The sequence below is a fragment of the Hypanus sabinus genome, chromosome 3 (assembly GCF_030144855.1).
Source record: "Hypanus sabinus isolate sHypSab1 chromosome 3, sHypSab1.hap1, whole genome shotgun sequence".
NCBI lineage: Eukaryota > Metazoa > Chordata > Chondrichthyes > Myliobatiformes > Dasyatidae > Hypanus > Hypanus sabinus.
The window spans coordinates 75,406,429-75,433,171 of NC_082708.1; the positions used below are offsets into that span (position 1 = coordinate 75,406,429).

The window sequence follows — 26,743 nt, forward strand, 5'->3', positions numbered from 1 at the left end:
ACAGGGGAGAAAAGAGAATGAGCTGAAGTGGTCATCGTTAGGTTGATTATTCTCTCAAAACAGCAGAAAATGTAGACTTTAATGGAAGGGAAGCTGGTTTGCCTGATGGACTGGGCCACTTTCACAAACCTCTGCAATTTCTTCTGCTCTGGGTAGAGCAGTCGCCATAATCAAACTGTTATGTATCCAGACAGGATACTTCCTTTGGTATCTCTGTAAAAACTGATGAGTTAAAGAGTTCAATGCAAGTTTATAATCAAAGTACATACATGTCACCATATACTACCCTGAGATTCATTTTCTTGTGAGCCTTCACAATAAATACAAAGAAACACAATAGAAATCATGAAAACCCGCACACAAGCAATGTGCAATAAACAGGTATTAATATTGAAGTAGTAAAATGGATTCAACTGTGGCTGGATGAGAGATGCCAGAGAGTATTCGTGGTGGATAACTGTTTGTCAGGTTGGATGCCGGTGACAAGTGGTGTGCCTCAGGGATTTGTACTGGGTCCGATGTTGTTAGTCATATACACTAATGATCTGGATGATGGGGTGGTAAATTGGATTAGTAAGCATGCAGACAGGTGGCGTTGTGGATAATGAAGTAGGTTTTCAAAGCTTGCAGAGAGATTTAGGCCAGTTACAAGGGTGGGCTGAAGGATGGCAAATGGAGTTTAACACTGATAAGTGTGAGGTGTTACTTTTTGGTAAGACTAATCAAAATAGGGCATACAAGGTAAATGGTAGAGCATTGAGGAATGCAGTAGAACAGAGTGATCTAGGAATAATGGTGCATTTTCTTTCCAAAAATGGCTGCTAAAAGAAGCAGTTCAGTGTTTGGAACCTGTTGACTAGAAGAAATATAAGTCATCACATGGATTTCTTAAGGATTATGAATCCATTTTCTCTCATGCAGCACTTTCCTTATTCATGTAAGGATTTGTATAGGAACTTTACATATTCATTCTTTGAATGTGAGCAGCTTTGGTGATGTTGTATTTATTATCCATGCTATAAATCCTGCAAAGGGACTGACCAAATATTTCATTAATAATATTTATTTTAATTGATGAAATCAGTAGAATACAAGCTTCAGTTTCCCGTTGCCATAGCAGAGAAACCAGCAGGAATTGGACAACCTCAACAGTGCAAGATTTCTCATTTCTGCTCCTCTGTCCCACACAACACCCACCCCAATTATTCATTTCACAGGAATGAAACCATAGTCAGTCATGTAGGATACTGAACCTGAAGCACATTCAAGAACATCACATCCGAAGTTCTTCTACTCTTTAGGCATGACAGGAGTTAGGGACGCACTCTTCAGCATCGCTCTCTAACCCCGCTAGCCACAGCTCCTGGACACTGGAATTGAGAGCAAGGTAAAAATAATGACAAGAGTTCAATCAGTAGCACCAGGAGTTCCACCTCCTGTTCATCTGTAACTAATGATAACGATCCATTCCTCAAATGCCAAATAATATTCAATGATCACATTTCAGACAATATGTTGTACTATTGATGAACATATTGGTGAGAGTATATTTGTTGAGAATAAGAAGACAATTTCCTATCTGCAGGACTCTGAATCGATGCATACAATTACAGAATTATTCTAGCAGAGGAAAAGGCCATTCAGACCATCAAGTGTATCCTAGCTTCCACCACATCAAAGTAGTCAATCCGATTCCTCAGCCTTTCTTTAATTTTTCAACAATATCCAACTGTGGCTTTGATCCTGTTTCAATTATCATCACTGGTGGCAAGTTCCAGATCACAACACCATTCATACTGGCTCCAAATTTCAACCCCATGTCCCCTGTTGATGGAACCACCTGTAAGTGACAAACCAGTAATCTTCTCATATGCCTTATCAATTCCCTTCTGCTACAAAGTGAATCACCCAGATTCTTCATTATTTAGTGGAAAACCCTTATCCATAAAACCATTCTGTTAAGTTTTTTCCTCTAATTGCTGACTCCATTACTGAAACACAATGGACATGGAGGGTCTCACTACAACTGACTCAGTAAAATTCTCTAGAACCTCTGGAAATGTACGCAAGCCAACATCTGTGCTTGCTCCCTCGCTGACACCCCAGCATTTCAGCTCTGCATACCTTCAACTGCACTGTTGACACAAGATTTCCAGAAAGTGAATTCTACTGAGTTCCAGGAGAGCAGAAACACAACATTTATAATTCATCCACAAAAAGAAGGGAATTTCTCATCTGAGACTACTCAAAATGGAGAAGACATTTGAAGGGTCCCATTGGAGGATTCTAGACACCATGTACATACAACTCTACCAGCTGTCCCCACTATTGTCCTAGAGCTGGCATTGTATTGTTCTTTGCTCTTTGATTGGTGTCCTTTTGCATAAGCCAACTGCATTTGCAGGACTCCCATATTCTCCATCACCATTCCTCAGATGAGTGATACCAATACCCTCCTCCTACTAGGCTTCTATTTCAGCCCTACCATTCAGTTTGAGTGAACAACCAACTCACTGCAGCATTTGCAGGGTCTGTAATATCGCCGTAATCAAAAAACAATCCACAGAGTTAAAAATCATGCATTAAAATCCCACTTTAGTCCTGGTTTATAAAATGATATAGAAAGGAACACAGCCACAATTGTTTGAACAATGCAGATTTAATTCCTTGCCATACATTTGGGTAGCATCTAGAACACAAGAACATTAAATTAAAAAGTTATGTATTACATAATTAATTAAATCAAACATTGATACTAAAACTCTACATTTTGAAAGTATGGTATGATTCCAATGGACATACTAACTACAACTGAATATGAAAATAGAGCATTCACAACGTAATGCTTTGAATTAGTTTGGATCTGGTCCCACTGAACATCAGTGACCAAAAGTGTCAGAATCCTTTGTGATCTACAATAGATGGCTTTCTACTGAAATTATAACATTATAAAGGACAAATGCAAGGAAACTCCCAAAATAATACTATTATGGTAACTGTACATTTTCTTTAATCTTAACAGGCAGTACAGAATACATTGATAAATCACAAACTTGTGATGTAAAACATTTTTAAATTAATCTACATTTCAAAAATGACACACAACATACCATTCTATTAATCATAATGTACTGAAGGTGAATAGCTGCAAGCTTTCAGAGGAACACCAGTGAATCCTTTTCATTCCTGTGGATCCATGCTGAAGTTAGGCACATAACTGAACATCAACACTCTCTGTGCAGATCATTTTTAACCTTTTCTGATGCATCTGTATGACAAAAGATAACACAGAGAATGCATTTTAGTGTGTCTGAGATAGCCAACAACGTAGAAAGCATTGTGCACATTTAAAACCTAATTATTCTAAGTAACAATAATACAATTGCAGTTGCAAAAATATAATTTGGTTGCTTCAGTGGCTATGAATATAATGTGACATAACAACATATTTCCCAGACTAGAATTGTTCGATATCTGGTCTCAACTATACTGGATGATGCCAGCAGTCTACTGCAGGGTATTTCAGATTGTTGTGTGTCCCTGGGCTTTGCAAGTGTAAAACAGAAACAGTGAAATTGTAAAATTCATCTAATATCCCAGTGGTATGTGCACACATGTGGATATTTTAGCCAAGGTACCACAAGGAAAAATTCCACCTTTTCCAAACAATCAGTGACTCCCTAGTGTTGGGTTGTACTATTCAGTGAGACACACTCGGGCTATTGGATCCAAGTCTGCCAGAAACAAGAATCCAGTCTAACGGTGGCAGGGACAGTGGATACTATCATTGCTGAATGGAGCCAAGTACAAGAAAATATTCCTATTAGATTTATTCAACTTCAAAATTTAGTTAGAAGAAATACAATTCACCAATCAGGTAAATAGCTGACTATTATTCAATATTAGATTCTTTGACCACAGCCAACATTTTATTCCGATTTCTATTTTAATCCTCTTCAATTTCTCAACTAACTCCTCTGTGCCATACATTTTGTTTTGTTTAACAAAGGAGAAAACAGGTGCAAAACTTATGACAGGCATCATGCCCCCAAATTATATTCTTTCAGGCTCACAGACTAAAGAATTAATTTATTCAAAACTTTCTGTTTCAAAAATCCTCTGGCAACAACATTAAAAGACACTTTTAAAATGATAGCAACAAGAATAATTTTGTTTCAAATCTCTAAACACCTTAATTCATCACAAGCAGGATTCATTCAACACAAAGCATGATAAAGCTTCTAAATCTTACCATAATACTTCTGACTGAATTCCAGTACTCTGTGGCTCACATCTGCCAAACTCCGCCAGGTCCTGCTCCAGAATTTTGCTCGAAGTACATAAAATCCTGAAGAAAAGTTATCAATATTTACAGTTCAATTGTTACATTACTGGCAATCTTTAGAAAAGGTTCAAAGATAGAAACCTTAGTCATTAACACTGCCATCAAAATTCTGTCTAAACAGAGAAGTAGATTACACCACTTTTAATCACAAGTCCACACTCAATGCCTGGGACAAAGTAGGAACATGTTTAAAAGTGAGATTCCGTTCTTCTGAATACAATCAACAGACCTTGCTTAAAATGTACAAGTCTGAATGTCAAGTAATCATAGGATCAGCATGCAAACTGCCATCTAATATCCCACAATGATCACTTAGTTTACCAGTATAATGCATGACTCAAGTGATGGAAGATGGAGGACTTCAGATAAACATGGGATTCAGATCAGTTCTTTCAATAGGAAAACCTGTGCAGAATGCCTCAAAATGAAGCGTCTTCAAAGACTGGTTAACTAGTGCAATGGAGGGGTTAAATTAATTTGAGTTTAAGCAGTTTTAGAAAGGAATGCACAAAAGAGAGCACAAAAGAATAAACACATTGGTGCTTGAGAAAAATTGCCAGTTAGGCTAAAATGACTTTAAAATCTATTTGTGCAAGGACACAGATTGTGGTAAATAAAGATGAAAAAAAACTATGTATTGATGCCAGCAAATGAAAACAATCTCAAACATGGGAAGAAATGTATACTTAATACTCCCAAGGATAGTCTTCAGAAAGTAAGGGAGTTGATACTGATGGAAAAAGACATCAAAAGTCAAGATCCCTGGACGACCAAAAAAAAAATCACAATTTACAGGAGCTTAGGATAAACACGTTGAACGCAGTAGTGAAAAAGAAAGAGACATAAAGATATATTTATAAAATTAGCATGGTATACAGTGCTGCTAGAAAGTTTGTGAACCCTGTAGAATTTTCTCTATTTCTGCATAAATTTGACTTAGAACTTGATCAGGTCTTTACACAAGTGCTAAAACTAGATAAATAACAAAAGAATTATACTTGTTCATTTATTTATTGAGAAAATTGATCCAATATTAAATGTATTTGCTAGAAAAAGTATGTGAATTTGTGTGGTAATGTCTTCTACAAAAGCTATTTGGAGTCAGGTGTACCAATCAATAAGATGAGATTGGAGGTGTGGGTTGTAGAGGTGCCCTGACCTATAGGCACACAAAGTCAGGTTACTGACAGAGCTTACTATACTCAAGAAACATCTGTTTATGCACACTCTGCCTCGATCGAAACAACTTTGAGGACATCAGAAGAAAAAGAATTGTAGCGATGCAGAAAGATGTAAAAGGGGATGAAAGTATTTCTCAAGAACTGAGTGTTTATCAATCCACAGTAAGAGGAATTGTCTACAAATGGAGGGAACTCTGTACTGTTGCTACTCTCCCCAAGAGTGGGTGTCCTGCAGTGATCACACCAAGAGCACAATGTGCAATGCTGAAGGAGGTGAAAAAGAAGCCAAGGGTAACAGCTAAAGACCTGCAGAAATCTCTAGAACTTGCTAAAGTCTCTGTTCATGTGTCCACTATAAGAAAAAACACTGAACAAGACTGCTGTTCATGGAAGGACACCACAGAGGAAACTGCTGCTCTCCCAAAAAAAAATCATGGCTGCCCATCTCAAGTTTGCAAATGATCACTTGGATGTTCTACAATGCTTCTGGAACAATGTTCTGTGGGCAAATAAGACAGAAGTTAAACTGTTTGCTAGAAATGCACATTGCTATGTTTGGAGGAAAAAGGGCACTGCACGCCAACACCAAAACCTCATCCCGACTGTGAAACAAGACGGAAGGAGCATCATGGTTTGGAGCTGCTTTGCTGCCTCGGGGCCTGGACAGCTTGCAATCGGTGAGGTACCAACGAATTCAAAATTGTATCAAGACATTTTACAGGAGAATGTCAGGAGTCCATCACCTGAAGCTTAATAGAAGCTGGATGATGCAACAAAACAGTGATCCAAAACACAAGAGTATATCAACAGAACAGTTTAAAATGAAAAAAAAATGTGTTTTACAATAGCCAACTTGAAGTCCTGACTTTAATCCTTTAGAAATGTTGTGATGAATCTGAAGCAAGCAATTCATGCAAGGAAGCCCACCAACATCCCAGAGTTGAAACAGTTTTGTAAGGAAGAATGACCTAAAATTCTTCCAAGCCAATGTGCAAGGCTGATCAACAGTTACTGGAAAAGGTTGGTTGTCGTTATTGCTGTACAAGGGCATTGCACCAGTTACTGAAAGCAAAGGTTCACACACTCCTTCCAACAAATATGTAATACTCATAATTTTTCTCAATAAGTAAATGAACAAGTATAATGTTTTTGTGTTATTTATTTAATTGGGTTCTCCATCTAATTTTAGGTCTTGCGTGAAGATCAGTTTATTTACTATGTCATTAAGTATGCAGAAATAGAGCAAATTCTACATGGTTCACAAACTTCCTAGCATCACAATATACAAGGGGTGATTGATAAGTTTGTGGCCTAAGGTAGAAGGAATCAATTTTAGAAAACTTAGCACATTCATTTTTCAACATTGTCCCCTTCTACATGTACACACTTAGTCCAGCGGTCATAGAGCATACGATCCCTTCTTTGTAGAAGTGGTCCCCTGCGGGCGTGATTGATAAGCTCGTGGGCTAGGGTAGAAGGAGATGAGTTATTAACAAACTTTCTGCATAATCACTCAAAGAGTTGAATTATATGTGATTGTAACGAGAGCGCCTTGGACCTCCAGGTGGTCCACAGCAGGGGTGATTGATAAATCTGTGGCCCAAGGTAGAAGGTGATGAGTTATATAGCTCTCGTTACATGCATGTGCAGTTCAACTCTGAAAATGAAAGAAGTTTGAAGTTAATAACTCATCTCCTTCCACCTTAGGCCACAAACTTATCAATCACCCCTGCTGTGGACCACTTCTGGAGGTCCAAGACACCGACTTCTACAAAGAAGAGATCCATATGCTCCACAACCGCTGGACTCAGTGTATAAATGTAGGAAAAATAAATGTGCTAGATTTTCTAAAATTGACTTGTTCTACCTTAGGCCACAAACTTATGAATCACTCCTCGTATAAGGAAACAGCGGAGCTTCAAGAGTGGGAAATCAGTTGTCAGGTGAAGTACTGGGATCTGAGCGGAAAAAAGTGGTCACAGTCCATAAAAATGTTTTCCATCACATATCACAATGGGAAATTAAATCACAGGTTTGCTATAGTAAATCATACTTGACGACTGTTTTAAAGTAACAGAGAGGCTTGATAAGATTGAGGGTTGTGCAATTGATGTTTTGCCAATGGGCTTTCAAAGGGCATTTGATAGGCAACCACATAAATCAGTGGAAAATTGAACCACATGGAATTAGAAGGCTGTGGTTAACAAATTGAAGGTGAAGATTTCTGATGGTGAACCACTGCTTTTTATAAACTAAAATGATATGTACAGCCAAGAATCCCAGGGAACAATTTTAGTCATGACTATCTCACTTCAAAGTTTGCAGTTAATGATAAGTTTATAAACAAAGATAATAGCAGAGTTGAACATAAGGCAGATAGAATTAAATGCAAAGTATAAAGTAATTCATCATGATCTGAAGAATGAATAGTAATTTAAATCAAATTTTAAGCAGAATGCCCAGAGTCTACTGGGTTCGAGCCATAGTAATCCTAAAATGATCACATTTGCCACACAGATTCCAAAGTTCAAAGTAAATTTATTCTCAAAATGTCACCATATACAACACTGATTCATTTTCTTACAGGCATAGTCAATAAATCCAAAATGGAATAAGAACTATAATTGAAACAATGAAAGACCACACCAACTTCGATGTTCAACCAGCTTGCAAAAGACAACAAACTACAAATACAAAGAGAAAAAATCATAAATAAAAAGCAATAAATATCAAGAACATGACATGAAGAGCCTTGAAAATGATTCCTTTGGTTGTGGGAACATTTCAGTGATGGGACAAGTGAATTTAAGTGATGTTATCCTCTCTGGTTCAAGAGCCTGATGGTTGAGGGGTTTATAACTGTTCCTGAACCTTGTGGTGAGAGCCCTGAGGCTCTTGCACCTTCTTTCTGATGGCAGCAGTGAGAAGAGAGCATGACCTGCAGGTGGGGATCCCTGATGATGGATTCTTTCCTGCGATAATCCTCTATTTAGATGTGCTCAATGGTGAGGAGTGATGGACTGGGGCGTATCCATTACTTTTTGTAGGATTTTCCATTCAAAGGCATTGGTGCTTCCATATCAGGCTACGATGCAGCCAGTCAATCTAATCTCCAAATTACACATCTTTAGAAGTTTGTCAAAGTTTAAGATGTCGTGCTGAATCTTCAGAAACTCCTAAGGCAGTAGAGGGTCTGTCATGCTTTTTTCATAACTGCACATACATGCTGGGCCCAGAACAAGTCCACAATAACCATAACACTGAGGTATTTAAAGTTTCTGAATCTCTTCACCTCTGATCACCTGATGAGGACAGGCTCATGGACTTCTGGTTTCATCCTCCTGAAACCAATAATCAGCTCCTTGATCTTGCTGACATTAAGATGTTGTTGTTGTGGCATTACTCGGCCAGGTTTTCAATCTCCCTCCTGTATGCTGATTCATCACCACCTTTGATTCAGCTAAGGACAGTGGTGTCAACAGCAAAGTTGAATATGGCATTGGAGCTGTTCTTGGCCAGGTTCCCCATCTGGGCTGGGTGTTTTTGTGGGTTCACCCTCCTGAAGGCCGCTCACATATCAGCCTCAGAAATTAAAATTGCAGGATCATTGTGGGCTGTGGGAGTTCATGATGATTCCTCCATGTTTTGACGGTCAAAGCGAGCAGAGAAGGCATTGAGCTCATCTGGAAGTGAAGCCCTGTTGTTGCCCATGTCCCTTGGCTTAACATTATAAGAGGTGAAAGCATTCAAACACTGACAACTGTTGAACATCCTTCATTGATTCCAGATTAATCCAGAATTCCCTCTTTGCCCATGAGGTGGCTTTTCAGAGTTCGTACCTGGACCTCTTGTAACCTTCTTTGTTACCAGACTTGAATTGCCTCTGATCCAGCCCTCAGCAAATTGTGGTTCTTCCAGGGCTTCTGATTGCGGAAATCTCTATTATTCTGTGGGGACACCCTCATCCGCAACTGTTATTATAAGCTCTGTGAAAACCATGGTGCATTCATTCAGATCCACAGCTCAGTCCTTGAACGTGGGCCAGTTTACAGACTCAAAGCAATCTGGTAGCCACTCCTCTGCCTCCCGTAGCCACCTCTTTGTTGTCCTGATCTTTGGAGCTTTGCTCTTTAGCCTCTGCCTGTATGCAGGTAGGAGAAGGAGAGGCAAGTGATCTGATTTACCCAAATGCTGTCTGGGCATGGAGCAGTAGCCATTCCTTACCTTAGTGTAATAGTGGTTTAGTGTGTTGAGTCCTCGGGTGCTACAGATTATATGCAGATGGTAATTGGGTAGGGATTTCTTCAAACAAGCCTGACTGAAATCCCCAACTATGATTTGAAAGGTGTCAGGACGGACAGTTTCTTGTTTGTAGACGGCATTGTGCAGCAACTCAAAGGCTTGATTATAGTCAGCCACTGGAGGTATATAAACTCTGATGAAGATCACAGATCAGAACCCCCTAAGTAAATGGAATTTCATCATTATGTGTTCAAGGTTGGGCAGACACAAGTTCAACAAAACCACCACATTGGAGCACCACCGGATGTTTATCATGAAACACACACCACCTTCTGCCTTTTTCAAATCAGCAGTTTGGTCCATCCTGTGAGTCAAGAAACCTTCGGGTCTGATCACCATATCTGGTGCACTGAGAGTAAGCCATGTCTCACTCAAACACAGAATACAATAACTTCTCATTTACCTCCAACACAGCAATCTTGCCCTCAGGTCCTCAAATTTTTTCTTCCAGCAACTGCACATTTGCTACCAAGATGCTGGGTAGTTGATGTCTCATTCCTCTGTGTTTCAGCCTGGCTTGGAGCTCCCCCACCACCTTCCTGCATCGTTCCCTGTCATGGTGATGAAACTTCTGCTTAAAGCTGCTGTTTGAGAGTCAAGTCTTCCAAGTCCTTCAGGAAGTCATGAATCTGTAGTTCATTAAGTCAATTTAGAAGTACATTGCTTAAAAGGGCATCACCTTCTGCAGATTGTAGTACTTATAAGTATTGTATGTAGTCTGCAGAATATCACCACGGTTCATTGGTGCCATCTTGCATCTTTTCTTTTTCCTTGGCTATAATTAAAGCATAGACTAAATGAACAGCTATTTTTGTTAATGTTTTAGCCCCAGGGGAACAGCAGCCATTTCTGAGAGTCACACATGTGAAGATATCCATACTTGAAGAGAAAAATTTCACGGTATTCCAAACTGGTACCAGACCTGCAAAACCTTGGTTACATCGACAAACTAAATCAGCTTGTGCAGCCAGGGTGTTTAGAATCAGAAAGGATTCTGATCAGAATAAAGACGGAGTAAGCTGTTTCCAGTGGTAAGTGGATTGGTCAGTAGAGGACAAATAAATTGCAGAGAATTAGAAGCAGCAAAGATACACAAGGTAACAAAATTGTTTTCTACAATGCTGGCACAGCTGTGGAGATACAAGTATAACCCTATATCTAGATCATTAAGCCATAATACTTGCATCAGGGAAGATGGAAAGAATCTCTATGAATGTTACATCCTCCTTAGGGACAAAGCAACCTGATTTGATGTTTTCCACTTTCTGGACCCGAAGGCTACAGTCATACAGCAAAGATTTTACTCTCATAAGGAAATTGTTCCAAAATGCCCATCATCTAGTCAAATACAACTACCACTGTCACCAGAAACTAAATATCCTGTAATACACATCACAGATCTCCAGCAGCAAACATAGTCCTATTATTACCCATGCCATTTCTCTGGGTAAAAGGGCAGGTAGTGTGCTGAACTCTTCTAATCTGGCCTAAGCTAGCTGCAGTGATTCAGAATGTACTTTCTGAATGAATGCCAGAAGCATTTTCAATAATAACTGCAACTTTCAAAAAGATTAAATGAGAAATAGTTGCAAGGATGTGGAGATAGATGTTGTGAGTAATTGGATAACTCATTCATTCAGCTCATTCAGATACAGTGACATCCAGTGCCAAACAATTTTGGTCAGCTTCCTAGTGCAGCAAATGTAGGGAACAACACGGGATTCCCTTGCTATAGTTAATATCAACACCTATTGACACATCATATCATTGTTTTATATCCAGATGGAGTGATAACTGCAATATCTGATACCAGGTTAAATGCAGCTCCACTGGCATTAGGAGAACATGCTGAGATTACACTGAAAACATTACTTAGCCTCCTGTCTTTTCTGATGGACTGGATTCGAATTCAGAAATGCCTCACTGCCACATTCAACTGCCAGTCACCTTGCTTACAAAACACCAGACCAACCAGAAGTTCACATCCCACAGTTATTTAAAGGGATTTATTTCAGGCTGCTGTAAACTCCTGGAAACTTGACACCAACTATAACCCTGGAACTTCCACATTGCCCAAAGACAGCACGATAGAGCCACGCAAATGGTCGAAGTGCTACACCTGCCCATTCACCTCCACCCTCACCTCCATTCAGGACCCTAAACAGTCCTTCCAGTTGAGGCAACACTTCACCAGCAAGTCTGCTGGGATCGTCTATTGCGTCATCATAAGTTGGTGGACTGATTCACTGAGCACCTCCACTCCATCCACCAAAAGCAGAACTTCCCAGGAGACAAACATTTTAATTCCGATTCAAGTTCCAATATGTCGGTCCATTGCTTCCTCTTGAGCCATGATGATGGCATACAGAGGGTGGAGGAGCAACAGCTTATATTCCATCTGCGCAACCTCCAACCTGAGGGCACGAATATCAAATTCTTCTTGCAAAAAGAATTTGCTCCCCTCCCCTTCGTCTACTTCATACACTGGCCTCCTACTTCTTCTCACCTATCTATCACCTCCCTCTGGTGCCCGTCCTTCCCCTTCTGCTGTGGTCCACTCTCCTTTCTCTTCAGCTCTATACTTTTCCTAGCCACTTGGTTTCACCTATCACCTTCTAGCTATCCTCCTTCCCCTCCTCACTTCTTTTATTCTGCCACCTTCCCCCTTCTATTCCAGTCCTGAAGAAGGATCTCAACCCAAAATATCAACTGTTTGTTCATTTCCATGGATGCTGTCTGATGTGCTGAGTTCCTCCAGCATTTTGTGTGTGTTGCTTTGCCTCATACATGACTTAATTGTAGACATGATATATTGTGGCTGCACAATATAGGATGCAAAAGGGAAGCAGGAGGATACAGAACATGGTGTGGTAGTCTCAGTGGCGATGGATAACAGATTTTTAAAAATTTTGTAAAAATCCCCAAGGATCAGGTTCCCCTCCATACAGACCTTAAGGATATAAAATAGAATACATTCCATTAGACGAGAGAACAAGCACTCAAGCAACATGGAAAAGAGGAAATTCTGGATGAGGGAGTGATTCAGGGAGGGAGGTGCACGACAAGCAGGTGAAAAAACTCAGGGGAGTGTCAGGCGTGTAACAATTACTGATTGATGAAACTGGATTAACTTTCACTTACTCCAATATGACCAGAACAATATTTAAAAAGAACAAAGGAGAGGATGACTTCCTGAATGTGTCAGTAGAAATGTCTCAGGTGTTTATGACCCAATAAGGCAAGAAGCTGTACCGGATAGGTTTTGGGGTGAAAGCAAAGTGGGGAAAGTGAGCAAATTATCAGTGAGACAGCAGCAGTCAGCAGATCATGAGAATTATGATAGTAATGGAAAAAACTAACAGTAGAAACTTTTTTTTGACAAAGATGCCAGGCAAAGTCAATGCAAATCGGTAAAGAAACAATTGGAAAACCCGGAAACAGGCAGCCAGCCAACATCTGATCGAGTGAGTGAGCAAGTCTGTCCAATGGGTCCAGTTCTGTTTGACCAGCCTCCAGTCGTTGCAGCTGGGGGTTAGGGAAAGAAGGCATTGAAAAACCCTGCTCCTACCCGGCTGAAGAAATCTACAGTCCCACAACAGCCAGCAAATCCATACCCATCCTTCCAGCTTCCCTAAAACTTAGTTATGGACATTGTGTAAGCATGAAGATGGCAGGCATTCATAACCTAGAGGAGAACCTGTAGTGTAAATGTGTTCTTAGTAGTTTGTGTGGATTGAAGACCTGCCTCTGTGGTTCTGTGACTACAGGAGTACAATGAGATGGGAAGTGAGAACTAAGATAAAATGAGCAAAGATCAAGGAACAGAATAAGTTCAAATCGAAAATAAACTCTGAAAACATTCCCCTTAGTCACATGGTGGCTGAGACCAACAAAAAGAAAGTTCAATATTTAAACTGAAGACACAACCGAAATACTAAATGAATACTTTGTATCTCTCTTTTCTGGGAGACAAGATGCTCTCTAGATCTCAGCAGAAGGGGCGGAAGTACAGGCAGTCCCTGAGTTACATACGAGTTCTGTTCCTGAGTCCGTATTTAAGTCGGATTTGTATGTACATCGGGTCAAGTAAATCCGGTATTAATTAGCGTCAGTCAAATGTTTGTCTTAGTATATAGTATATATTTTACCTTTCTATGCATATAAAACACTTAAGAAACATATGTATTCCAATAATTAAACCACTGCGTTGCTTAGTAATAATTGTAGCTTTCATCGGGGGAGGGCCTTTCAAATGCTCCATTATTCTCACTTTATCCATTATCCTTTAAAATTGTTCCGATTGTTGACCGACTGTAGCCTAATACTTTTCTAATGACTGATGGCATTTCACCTCTTTCCAAATGTTTTATTATTTCCACTTTATTTTCAATTGTGATCGCTTCTCGTCAATGGAACAGAAACACTGCGGGTGTCAGGTCCCAACCTCCGCCGGCTCTCGAGGTCCGCTGGGTCTTAAGGACCACCGCACACCATCAATGGAACAGAAACACTGCGGGCAACTGGTCCCGAGGCCGCTGGGTCCTAATGACCACTGCACTGAGACAGGCTGAATGGGACAAGTGGGCGCTGTGCTGGGTTTGGGTATTTGATCCTCCAGAATATTCTGCGTGGAAATTTAAACTGGAGGTGGCAGTGTTTTTTTTTTAATGAGGTTGAGTTGCGAGCTGGATATCAACCCAGCACAGATGGTATGGAGTCACTGGATCGACGTCAACCCAGCACGGAAACCTCCGTTCTCCAGCCCGGCGCTGATCTCACTGCGCCACCAGCTGACCGGAACGGAGGAGGGGGGCAGGGGAGGCGGGGTCAGGGTGAATCTTACTCAGAAAATTTTAAGCCAAATACAAAGTTAAACACTCAACACAGTGTCAATGGCAATAATTTAAAATGGCGGACGGCATTGGGATCCGACTTAAAATGGCGGACGGCATTCTCCTTCCTCGGTTCGTAAGTACGAGTTGTCCATACAGCGGATGTTCGTAACTCGGGGACTACCTGTAGAAATTATGTGTGGGGTGAAAACTGATAAAGACGCACTGGGCTGGCTGTGCTTAAAGCAACATCAGTAGATGTGAATGGAATGCATTCTAGTTTGCCTGGTGAAGTGCAAATATATACTGCTGCAGATCTTATTATACTTTCAGTTGTTCCTTGGATGTGGGACATATGCCAAAGGACTGGAAAGTGCCAGATATATCACACTTGACCTTGCAACACTTTATGTACATGAAGGTCGACTTCTTGCCATCCAGTTTAATATCAGTTGTGGCAAAGCTTTTCAAAACAATAAATCACGGCAAACAATAACAATTACTCCAAAAGATCTGCATTGATAAAGGAGAGCCAGCACAGTTTTAAGGTAAGTTGTTCAGCATTAATTTTCTTTTGCTAATGTCACAAAGAAGAAGAAAGGAATTCCAGAGAACATACCTCTTAAGGTACAGACTACAAAAGGAAGGCACAGGCTACAAAAGCAGAGCAACCATTTTGAGCTAGTACAGGACACTGGTATTAGATAGGGTTCTGGTCAACCCCAGAGAGGATGAAGTAAATATTAACCAGTTTGTTACTGATATTAACTATGCCAGCATGGAGAAACTACACCTATGCTCCCCGAATCAAAGAAGGTTTAAACAATATTTAATAGAGCCATACAAAATCACAAATGGTTTAAATAAAAGCTAAATAGAGGGAAGTTTTCCCATAATTATGGACAGAATATACAAACAGGATGCGAGGATGATTTTTTTTAAAACACCATCCATGTACATCCTGGAGTTTACTAACTCTAAGTGCGGAGTTAAACATTATTGATCAGCACCTTCACAAAAATCTGATGGGTAATAGAGTGGATATTTTACACAGTTTGGGAGAAACAGTGGTGGGGGGGGCTGGATAGATATGCGGCTAATGGGTTTGCTCTATTATACTAGTCCACACAGATGAATAGCCAAATGGCAACCTCTTGCACTATAACAGGTCTGGAAAACATTGAAATCATGCAACTTAAATCTACTGACATAGATACATACTCTTACCCCAAATTACTGACGTATCTCATCCCAGAAATAATAGCATTGTAAAGCTAAGGAGGATGAATCTCACTCAGGTTGTCTGCCATTCCTCCCTTGTTATAAAATAATGACAACAGTTTAGTTATTTCCACTTACCACAAATATGCATGCTCCAAGGAGAACAGCTTTAATTTTAACATCCAAATCCATAGGAAACTGAATTCCAAAGTTATCAGTATCTGTGAGGTATTCACGTACAAGACCCGACCATTGCTTCGATATCTTTCCAACAACAGTGGCCTCATCCCGGCTTACAACCTATAAGAAAACAACAAGATATTTTCATTCCCATTGTGAGAATAACTATCAATTGCCCCCTGCCAACTTTCATTGATTCTTATGTTGCTGGCATTAAATTGGTAATATCAAATCGCAATTCACATCCTAATGTTGAGAGGTTACAATTACATCCTTGGTTATCAGAGGTAAATACCAGCCAGAGAGCAGGAGAAAAGAGGCACCTCCACAATTTGGAAAAAGACACTGTAGTTCTCAGTGAAATGAACATCAGGGGAAGTCCTGTGTGCCGGGAGCCAAGGGACAACACAAGAACCTGAAATTCAGTGGCTCAAATAATCTTCAACAGCGCTAACCCAGCATATTGGAGCAGCACAAGACACATTGTAACTTCAAAATATGCCGAGACAAGTGAAGAAAGCACAATAACACAAAAACATATCCCTCTAAATGTAGGATGAGGAACAGGTCCTTCATTCAGCCCCAGACACCAATAAAGAAATCTGCTTATAAACACAAGAGATTCTGCAGATGCAAGAAATCCAGAGCAAACATTAATTGCTGGAGGAACTCAACAGGTCAAGCAACATCAATGGAGAGGAATAAACAGCTGACATTTCAGGCTGAGACCTTTCATCAAGACAGAAATTGACACACGTGGCAGAGACCCTTCTTAAATGAAGGACCTCTCCTGGCTGGAGACCAACAACTGCTCCAATGGCAGAGTAACCACGAAGGCACAAGCCACCTCAGAGGCTATATGAAATATATTCACTGTATTTTCAAATTGCACTTAATATTTCCTTCTGTGAAGAGTATGCATCTTTATTAATCCAAACCCTGCTACATTACCTTGAACATGATTCATATCATACAGTACATGGACCTCCAGTCAGCCTGAGCTTGGCAAAGTATTGAGAAAGAACACCCACATTCACCACCCCCCATTATATTGTCATTTCCTTTCCATCGGTACAACCATGAGAAAAATAAGATGGCAGTCAGAGGTCAACAAGGAAGAGGACGGAGTACATTGTGTTATAATGCCAGAACCCCAAGCACCAATTGGTACAATTACACATAGAAATTAGATTAAAAGTTTGGGTGACATGGAGAGAGATACACCAGGATCCAGCAGTTTATTGTCTGGCATCAGGACTGGATTTTAAGTGGCACTCACTGTGGACAGCGAAGGATATGGGGGTTCTGTTAGATGTTGGACGCTATTGCAAGTAGATAGATACTTTGATGCAACTGTACAGGGTTCTAGAATGAGAGCATAACTAGAGTACTGCACACAGTTTTGGTCACCCTATTTAAGGATATACTGAGGAACTGAGGCTATAAAGAATCATTTTGAAACTATGTCGCCTCTGGCTAAAAGAATAATTGGGACTAAACAGGAATTTTTGAACTGAAGTAAACTGTCTTCAGCAGTTAGCTAAAAACTGGCTTATACTATTTCTCCCTTGGTTTGCAGAGAAACACCGAGAGTTTGATAACATTGTATATTGTACCCTTGTTTAAGTAGGGGAAGGAGAACTCACTGATAGGGACAGCAATGAACATCCATCTGTGATTAAGTCAGGCCCTAACAAAGGGAATAAATGATAAGGACTGGACAGTACATCCATCTGAAATTAAACCTTAATTTAGCGGACTCTCTTATCTGTAACTAAGTTTTGCACTCACAGACTTGTGGGCGTACCAGTTCAAATAACATCTTGCAACAGTAATGTATAAATATACGGCTATAACCTGAGGAGGCATGTCCACTTGTTGGATGGTGGCAGTACTTACATGCCTTCCCTTCGACAACTGGGTCTCAAACTCCTGCAGGAGGGTGCGCAATAAACTGTGGTAACTATAAGAAGCTGGTCTCCTGAGTTCTATTCAGATTCAACTTTAACAATACTTGCATTGGAGACACTGTAGAGAACATCAGAAGCTAAGTTCTGGATGAAGGGTTTGTGAATGAACATTGAGATCGTTGAACATATCCTCACTAAAGGAACAAGAAGGGATCTTATAAAGTACATGAACTTACTTCAAAGTTTACATCACCAAAACAACTCATTGTCAAGCAAGGACCTCTAATTTTCAATACTGTTTCACGACTTTCATTCAGGATACTCATTTTGGGTATAAAAGGATGCCATTCCTGGACAATATAGCCAATAGCTTTTCCTGGTGGTGCTTGAACCTCCATCTGCAAGAGAAAATATCACTTAATCACTGATGAATATTAAAATATTAATTATGCAAGAGTACAAAGATAAACAAACTTAAGAAAAACAAATGTTCTCATGGCCCATGATTAGATGCAACTACATTAGCACCAATTAAATACACAAATTTACAGTCCACCTTCTCTGGTTATTTCTAACCAAGATCTGACTCAGCTCTGAGTTCTACTGATATTATAACATTTCCTTGAAACTCCTCCTCTAATTCCATCTAAGCTCCAAATATCCCAACCAATTTTCCACCTTGTTGCTCATGCTGAACACATTTTAGGATCAATTCTTTGTCAAGAGTAGGAATTCTCAATTTCCTCTATCTTTTTACAGACAAATTACTGTAAAACTCCTGACGAAGGGTCTCGGCCCAAAATGTCAACAGTGCTTCTCCTTCTAGATGTTGACTGGTCTGCTGTGTTCCACCAGCATCTTGTGTGCGTTGCTTGAATTTCCAGCATCTGCAGATTTCCTCGTGTTTGAAATTACTGTATTTGCTTATGCTAATTACGAAGAAATAATGAGAAGCTTCAGTGTACAAAACATTATTCCAGATATTAATTTTATTAAATACTTAATAAGATTGAATGTGTTGATAGCATATTGCTTCTGAAGTCTGCAGTCTTTTGCATGCATTAAAATAAGTAGGAAGCTCTGGATTGTGGGGCAGAAACACTACTTCACAAAAACTTATCACAAGGACTCCAAAAATGTGACATGTTGAGAACAGATGCTTTCAGTTGTACATTGTTTGGCACATCTACAAACATGTGGGATTTTTGGTCACAGTGACACACCCATGGGGTCACTCCTCGTACCTAGCCAAGTAACACCAACATCTATTATTTGGCATTGTGCAGCTCTTGTGAACTGAGACACCAGACTGAATTCTCACATTTAAATTACTGACCAATGGTTTGAGCATTCTACATATTGGCTCCTTTATCCCCCCCTCTGCCTAGCACCCTTCTTATTTTGATGCCCAAGGACTACCCTCAAATTTATTTTGTTTTCCTATGAGGCAATTATTTCAAGTCTATGAAAGTGGTAAAGTAATCTTGCACTTCCAGCAACTTTAAAAATAGTTTACTGAATGATTTGCGCAGGTTACTTAGGCATAATTACAAGGGAGTAGAAAATCCCATTCTTATGTGAGTTGCCATTCCCTCAGAATGAAGAGCATTTTGAAAATGCTATTTAAATTTGTTATTTTAGCTTTCAACTCAATCCCATTTAGTTATCCCATTCTTTATTTCATGATGGCAAAGTTTCTCTGATGGTCTCTTTTCTCACTGCTACCAGAGAGGAGGTATGGGAGCTGGAAGGCACACACTCAATAATTCGACAACAGCTTCTTCCCCTCTGCCATCCAATTTCCGAATGGACAACTGAACCCATGAACACTAATTCATTATTTTTTTTTTAATTTTGCACTACTTAACTATGTTATATATAGTTACTGTAATTCGCAGATTTTTTTCCTCTATTATTATGTACTACATTGTTCTGCTGCTGCAAAGACAACAAATTTCACAGCCTGATTCTGATTCAGTGCAGGTGAGACCATCACAATTTCCAGGTCTTATTTCAGTTTGTGGGTGGCAGGTCCATATTCATTAAACAGTGTGACTGACTAATTGCAAGTATTTTTTAAACAAGTTTTATTTAATCTTAAGTACTCTAATGAGACACTGCCATCATGGGAAATGATAGTCTACGAATCCCATGTTCTGGAATGGATATTATTGATCTAGATCAGGGGTTCCCAACTTGCTTAATGGTGCTGGTCCATGGCATAGGAAAGGTTGGGAACCCCTGATCTAGATGAAGATGAGGGGGGGAAATTGGCCACCAGGAAAAATTTGAGCTACCGTTTCCTTCTGTTCACAATAAGCATCAATGTCAGAATGTCATCCTAAACATTTAGACATTGAAATCTGTCTGTCCATAATAAGCATCATTCTATCTGGTCCATCCATGTTCCCAGAACAGCAATCACAGCAGTCCCATTTCCTCTTTATTTCTCAGGACACTACAACCTCTTCTCTTTCCTGTGCCTGTCAACTCCCCTCTGGTTCTTTTACTACTTCCCTCCACTTGCTGAGCCAATTAACCCATCTCTTGTCAGTGGGATGTTGGAGGAAACTGCAGCACCCACAGAAAACCCATGGAGTCACAGCAAGAATGTGCAAATCCCACATGGACAGCAAAGGTCAGAATCAAATGCAACGTTGGAGCACTGACTACAGCATGGATGAGATGCTTCCAATAATGGAGGCTACGATGTGCTCATGTGAATAATCAGACAAGATTACCATGGGCAGGGAATCAGGAGAGCTGAGGGACATTTTGAACACAAAAGACTGCTGATGCTGGAAATCCAGGGCAACACACAAAATGCTGGAGGAACTTAGCAGGTCTAGCAGAATCAATGGAAGTGAATAAAGAGTTGACATTTTGGGCCAAGGCCTTTCCTCAGATCATTTGATCCTCCATCAAAATGAAGGACATTTGCCCACTGACCTCTGGAACAGGTTTCCAGGCCATATCAAAGGTCACAATGCAGTTTTAATAAAAGAGGTACATGACTGCCTGCTTTTGGTTGTTATCTTTTAAAACTGAATTTCAGACACAACAGAAAGAAAGGTGGGGAAATTGCAATACTGACAGGGGAACATCACAGCTTAGTGAGGACATCCTAGAGAAGTCACCCAGGGTGGCAATAATAGTAAGAGGTCAGAAACAAGGAAGGTGCAATCAGAAATATGGGTTATATAAGGTTTTACATCATTATACAGATGGCCCGTTTTTCGAACGTTCGCTTTACGACAGCCGCTGCTATGAAAGACCTACATTAATACCTATTTTTGCTAACCAAAGAGGATCTTTTTCGCTTTTACAAAAAAAGATGCCCGCTTTATACACTTGTTACCCCAAGAAAGTCTACCATGACCGTGAAGCCTTGTGTGGGCAGTTGTGCGTGCGTGTATGTGCGCAGGCGTGGACGTGCCGATTTTTTCTCCACATCAATTTTGGTAAGTGAAACTACACCGTACATACAATATTTTTATTTTATATAGGCTGTATATTTATCATATCATTCTTGCTTTTACTATATGCCCATGTTAATTTAGATTTTGTGTTATATGGTTTGATTTGGTAAGTTATTTTTTGGGTCTGGGAATGTTCAAAAATTTTTCCCATATAAATTAATGGTAATTGCTTCTTTGCTTTGCGACATCTCAGCTTACAAATGGTTTCATAGGAATGTTCTACCTTCGGATAGCAGGGGAAACCTGTATAACACACAACAGTCAGCAAGAGCAAGTGGAATAAATATGTAGGAAGATCAGGGAAAGGTGTAAAAATCAACAGGGTTATTGTAGTGGACAACTTTAATGTCATAGCATCATAGCCCAACTCTCCATGCTGACCAAGTTGCCTTCATTAATTATTAACATATTTGGCCCACATTCCTCTAGTCTAAATCCCATTTTCTGCCCATATCCAAATATCTGATAAGAATGCAACGGCCACTTTCTCCAGCAGCTCACTCCATATAACCATCTCAGTGTGGAAAAGGTTGTTCCTCAGGTCTTCTTCAAATCTTCCCATTCTTACCTTAAATCTGTGTTCTCCGGTTTTAGACTATGCTAACCTGAGAGAAATAATGTGACCATTCACCTGATCCATGCCAATCATAATTTTACAAACTTCTAAAGTCCTCAGTCTCCCAGGTACCAAAACAAAAAGCTCCATCCTATTAAGTCTCTGATTGACCATACTCTCCAGTCCCAGCAACAGTCACTGAATCTATTTTGCACCGCTTCCATCTCAATGACATCCTTCCTATTGCTAGACATTTAGTTCTGCACTGTTCTGCTTTTGCTGACTCCAGTTTGATTTTTTTTAAATGCACAGTCTGGTTGATGCCTGAATCATGTTACCAGGGGAGATGGTCTAAACAGATATAATTGCAATATTCCAAAAGGCAACTAGGCAGGAAATGGAGGGATATGGACCATGTGCAGGCAGTTGGAATTAATTTAATTTGTCATTACAGTTGACACATATATTGTGGGCTTAGAAGTCTCTTCTATAACGGGACCGCGTTCACTACCTGGTCAAGGTGTACGCTGAGTCTAATGGTAACAGTTTTAATTGATGTTGAGAATGGGAAAGGAATGTGTTCCCTGAATTGGGTGGGACAATATACATTACTTAACTCATTTATTTGGTTCTCCAGGCAGATTTCTGTGACCAATTTTGGATAGAGTAACTTTGAGAAGCATGATGCTCCAGTTATTCCCACTTCACAATCTTCCTATGTCACAACTTGGGGTTTCTTTCAGTTGGAACAATTGCCTGATTATCTGGTTAACACAAAGCTACATAGTAATCAGACCAGAGAATCAAACACTACAATACCTCATCAAAATATTCTGCACCTCGAGTTTATAAACTTCAGCTTCAAAAAACTTATTAGTCAAAGACAGCACTGTCTCCCTTGAAGAGCATTTAGTGACAGAGTCAATATTAAACTTACTCTATTGCACTAAGTTTAGTTTCAACAAGGGCTCCATATTTGAAATACATGGATGATATGCCGATCCATGGCCTCCTCTTGAGCCAAGATGAGGCCACCCTAAGGGTGAAGGAGCAACACCTTATATTCCAGCAACACACTCAAAATGCTGGTGGAACACCTTATATTCCATTTGGGTAGCCTCCAACCTGATGGCACGAATATAGATTTCTCCCTTCAGTAAACTAATTCCTCCTCCCCCTTTATTCCCCAACCTTTTACCTCTTTTCACCTACTTCCCCCTTGGTCCCTTCCTTCTTCCCTTTCTGCCAAGGTCCTTTATTCTCTAGCCCTTGACCGTTTTCATCCACTTCACCCCTATTACCTTCCAGCTAGTCTCCTTCCCTATCCCACCTCTTTAATTGGGCATCTTCGCCCTTCTTTCTCAACCAGCCCAAAATGGCGGTCATCTATTCATTTCTATAGATGCTGCCTGACCTACTGAGTTCCTCCAGGATTTTGCATGCGTTACTTTGAAATATTGAGTTGTTTAAGAAACCGGTTAACCTTGTGATACTTCTTAAGCATGATCCCAGTGTTTGGTATGATTGCCAACTGGAATTGTAGTAATTCTTCTGTTCACTCATGAGTTTTTAAAACAGGTAGGAAGATTTCAGGCCAATGAATTTTCAAGGGTAAAGCAATATTGAGATTAAATTATATAGTCTGTGGGAAGAATCTTCAAAAATCTCCCACACTACCTAACCCTGAAAAATCATGATTGAATTGTTATAACTAAACTCCATTTCAAGACTTCAGCTGGTATTAAAAACTGATTCTTCAGAAATAAAGGACTCCAATACATAACATTTCCAAAAGCATCTGGACTTTGGTAGGAAACCAAAAAAAAGGGCAGTGAATCACTAAAGAGGACATGCTTAAAAATAAAAAAACAAAGTGAACAGAAACAACTTCAGATACAACCAACAACTGAATTTTATTTTACACTCACCTGATGTAAGCAACAAGGGCAGCAACAAGATCCACATCCTAAAGGGCGCACAAGGTGCATGACGGTTCGTCCTAGGTTATCCAAAATCTTTATGATAAATGCCCTATTAGATCCACAACATATTCGATTACAAAATTCGCTGTCTTCAACTGCGTAATAAACTCTTTGCCCCAAGCCGTTTTTTACTTCATACTTGTTTTTGGTCTCATATCCTACTAAGGCTGAAAAGCAAAATACCGCACTTCAAAAGACAAATCAAAGTTAGCCGAAATATGAAAATTATCATTTACTTTCGGCAGACCATGAACACTGCTCACAAGGCTAACATATACAGTACTGGCCTTTTAAAGGGTGACAAGAGAGGCACTTTCAGAAACAGCTGGAGTCATGGATCCAGTTCCTGCACTGTGCTCAAGCAGTGAAGTTTGGAGGGAGGACTGCACCTATGTGCTTGCTACCACTGACCCTGAAATGGTAGACATAACATGTTCGAGAGGGGATACCGGGAAAAAATCTTAGTAAATAAAGTGGTGGATAGAATGTCAGCTCAGAAAGTCACTGACCCAGATGCTGTCAAGAGTTTGTGTACTGGTGGTGCTAATCTCACCTGGCAAATGAACATTTATCTCTTTATACTCCCAGTGTCTTGAACATTGAAGGTAAAAGTTGACCATCACGGGCATCACTCAGCAGACAATTCTGCCTCTAACAATCGCAAGCAGCAATGTATCTGTGTTGGTTAAGTTACACTTTTGGTCAACAAACAACCTCAAGATGTCATTATTTTGGGATTTAAAATAAATAATGCCACCAACGGCCAAGACCTAGTTGGACCACCTCTCGGTAGAGATGGATATTGCTGAGCACCTGTTTGTGCAAACAAAACCTGCAACAGTGTAACAATGGTGCAGTGGTTAGTGCGACACTATTACAACTCAGGGCATTGGAAGTTCGGAGTTCGATCCCGGCATCCTCTGTAAGGAATCTTTATACCTTCTCCCTCATGCAACATGATGGTTTTGTCCGGGTGCTGAACCAGGTTAGTTGAATGGTCATTGTAAATTGATTAGGCTTAATTTGGGGGTGTCAGGGGTTACTTGGGGGCTCAGCTCGAAGAGCCAGAGGGCCTATCACACATGGGATAGTTTAGATTAGATAGACAGACAGACAGACAGCTGATTGGATCGATAGACAGACAGCTGATTGGATAGACAGACAGCTCATTGGATCGACAAACAGCTGATTGGATCGATAGATAGTCTGACAGCTGATTGGATTGACAGACAGCTGATTGGATTGACAGACAGCGGATTGGATTGATAGATAGTCTGACAGCTGATTGGATAGAGAGACAGCTGATTGGATCGATAGACAGACAGACAGCTGATTGGATTGACAGAGCTGATTGGATCGATAGATAGACAGACAGCCGATTGGATCGATAGATAGTCTGACAGCTGATTGGATAGACAGACAGCTGATTGGATCGATAGACAGCTGATTGGACAGACAGACAGCTGATTGGATCGATAGATAGTCTGACAGCTGATTGGATTGACAGACAGCTGATTGGATCGATAGATAGTCTGACAGCTGATTGGATTGACAGACAGCTGATCGGATCAATAGATAGTCTGACAGCTGATTGGATTGACAGACAGCTGATCGGATCAATAGATAGTCTGACAGCTGATTGGATAGACAGACAGCTGATTGGATTGATAGATAGTCTGACAGCTGATTGGATTGACAGACAGCTGATTGGATCGATAGATAGTCTGACAGCTGATTGGATTGTCAGACAGCTGATTGGATCGATAGACAGACAGACAGCTGATTGGATCGATAGATAGTCTGACAGCTGATTGGATTGACAGACAGCTGATTGGATCGATAGATAGTCTGACAGCTGATTGGATTGTCAGACAGCTGATTGGATCGATAGACAGACAGCTGATTGGATCGATAGATAGTCTGACAGCTGTTTGGATAGACAGACAGCTGATTGGATTGACAGACAAACAGACCTTGCTGCACACAGAAACTGCTTCACCTGAGGACTTCTGAACAGAACTGAACACAGCAATCACTCTCAGCTCTGACCTTAAGAATGTGGGAAGGTCAGTACAAGGCATCTGTGGACAGTTGTGCTGAGGACACTGACCCATTGCAGTAAGGCCCAGAGATTGAGTTAAGTGGCTAATAACAGCAGCTGTCTTTTGCCCTCATTTTAACTTGGTTCCAAACAGATAAGGCTGGAAATCATGAGAACATAAACAAAAGGTACTATTCAGTTGCTTTTATTGTTTGCTGATTTGTTGTTTCTCTCTGCACATTCGGTGTTTGACGGGTCTTTTTTCTAAATGGGTTATTTTGGATTTCTATATTTTGTAGCTGCCTGTTAGGAGATGAATCTCAAAGTTGTATACATAAATGTATTTTGAACTTTAAAGGACATAATCCTCCACAGAAAGGCTGAGAGGTCCACACGCCCTCTAAATGAAAAGATTCAGAGTTTGCTTACAAATGTGGAGGCCACCAATCCCCACAATAGTGATTTCCTAATTAGACACCAACATTTAGATGCCTTGCATTGTCAGTGGGGAAAAAAGCATATTTTTCAGTGTCCTGCTGAACCTTTGACAGGAACGTGGAACCATTCATTTGAATGGAACAAAATGACTTTGGGAGAACAGCAAAGACAATTAAATCACACACATTCAAGAATTTTTCTGAGTTCTTTAATGGCATAATAAATTTTCCCATTCAAACTAACTAGCCAATATTGACAGAAATCAGAATGGCAGAA

The 26,743-nt window shown here is 40.2% G+C and overlaps 1 protein-coding gene across 15 annotated transcripts in view; it reads right to left on the reverse strand.

Moving 5' to 3' along the window:
• Positions 1–2,224: 2,224 nt before the first annotated feature.
• LOC132391456 (phospholipid scramblase 1-like) overlaps positions 2,225–26,743 on the reverse strand; it is an 82,442-nt gene continuing 57,923 nt past the window's right edge. For 7 of the 15 annotated variants that reach the window (XM_059964684.1, XM_059964688.1, XM_059964681.1 and 4 more), the window contains 5 exons: positions 23,935–24,155; positions 18,208–18,369; positions 16,020–16,181; positions 4,253–4,348; positions 2,235–3,268 (listed from right to left, as the gene is read on the reverse strand). In XM_059964684.1, coding sequence (XP_059820667.1) covers positions 4,289–4,348; positions 16,020–16,181; positions 18,208–18,369; positions 23,935–24,155 — 605 coding nt within the window. In that variant the 3' untranslated portion in view covers positions 2,235–3,268; positions 4,253–4,288. Of the gene's footprint in view, positions 3,269–4,252; positions 4,349–16,019; positions 16,182–18,207; positions 18,370–23,934; positions 24,156–26,743 lie in introns of all 15 variants that reach the window. The other 8 variants (XM_059964692.1, XM_059964690.1, XM_059964693.1 and 5 more) reach the window with 4 other exon arrangements.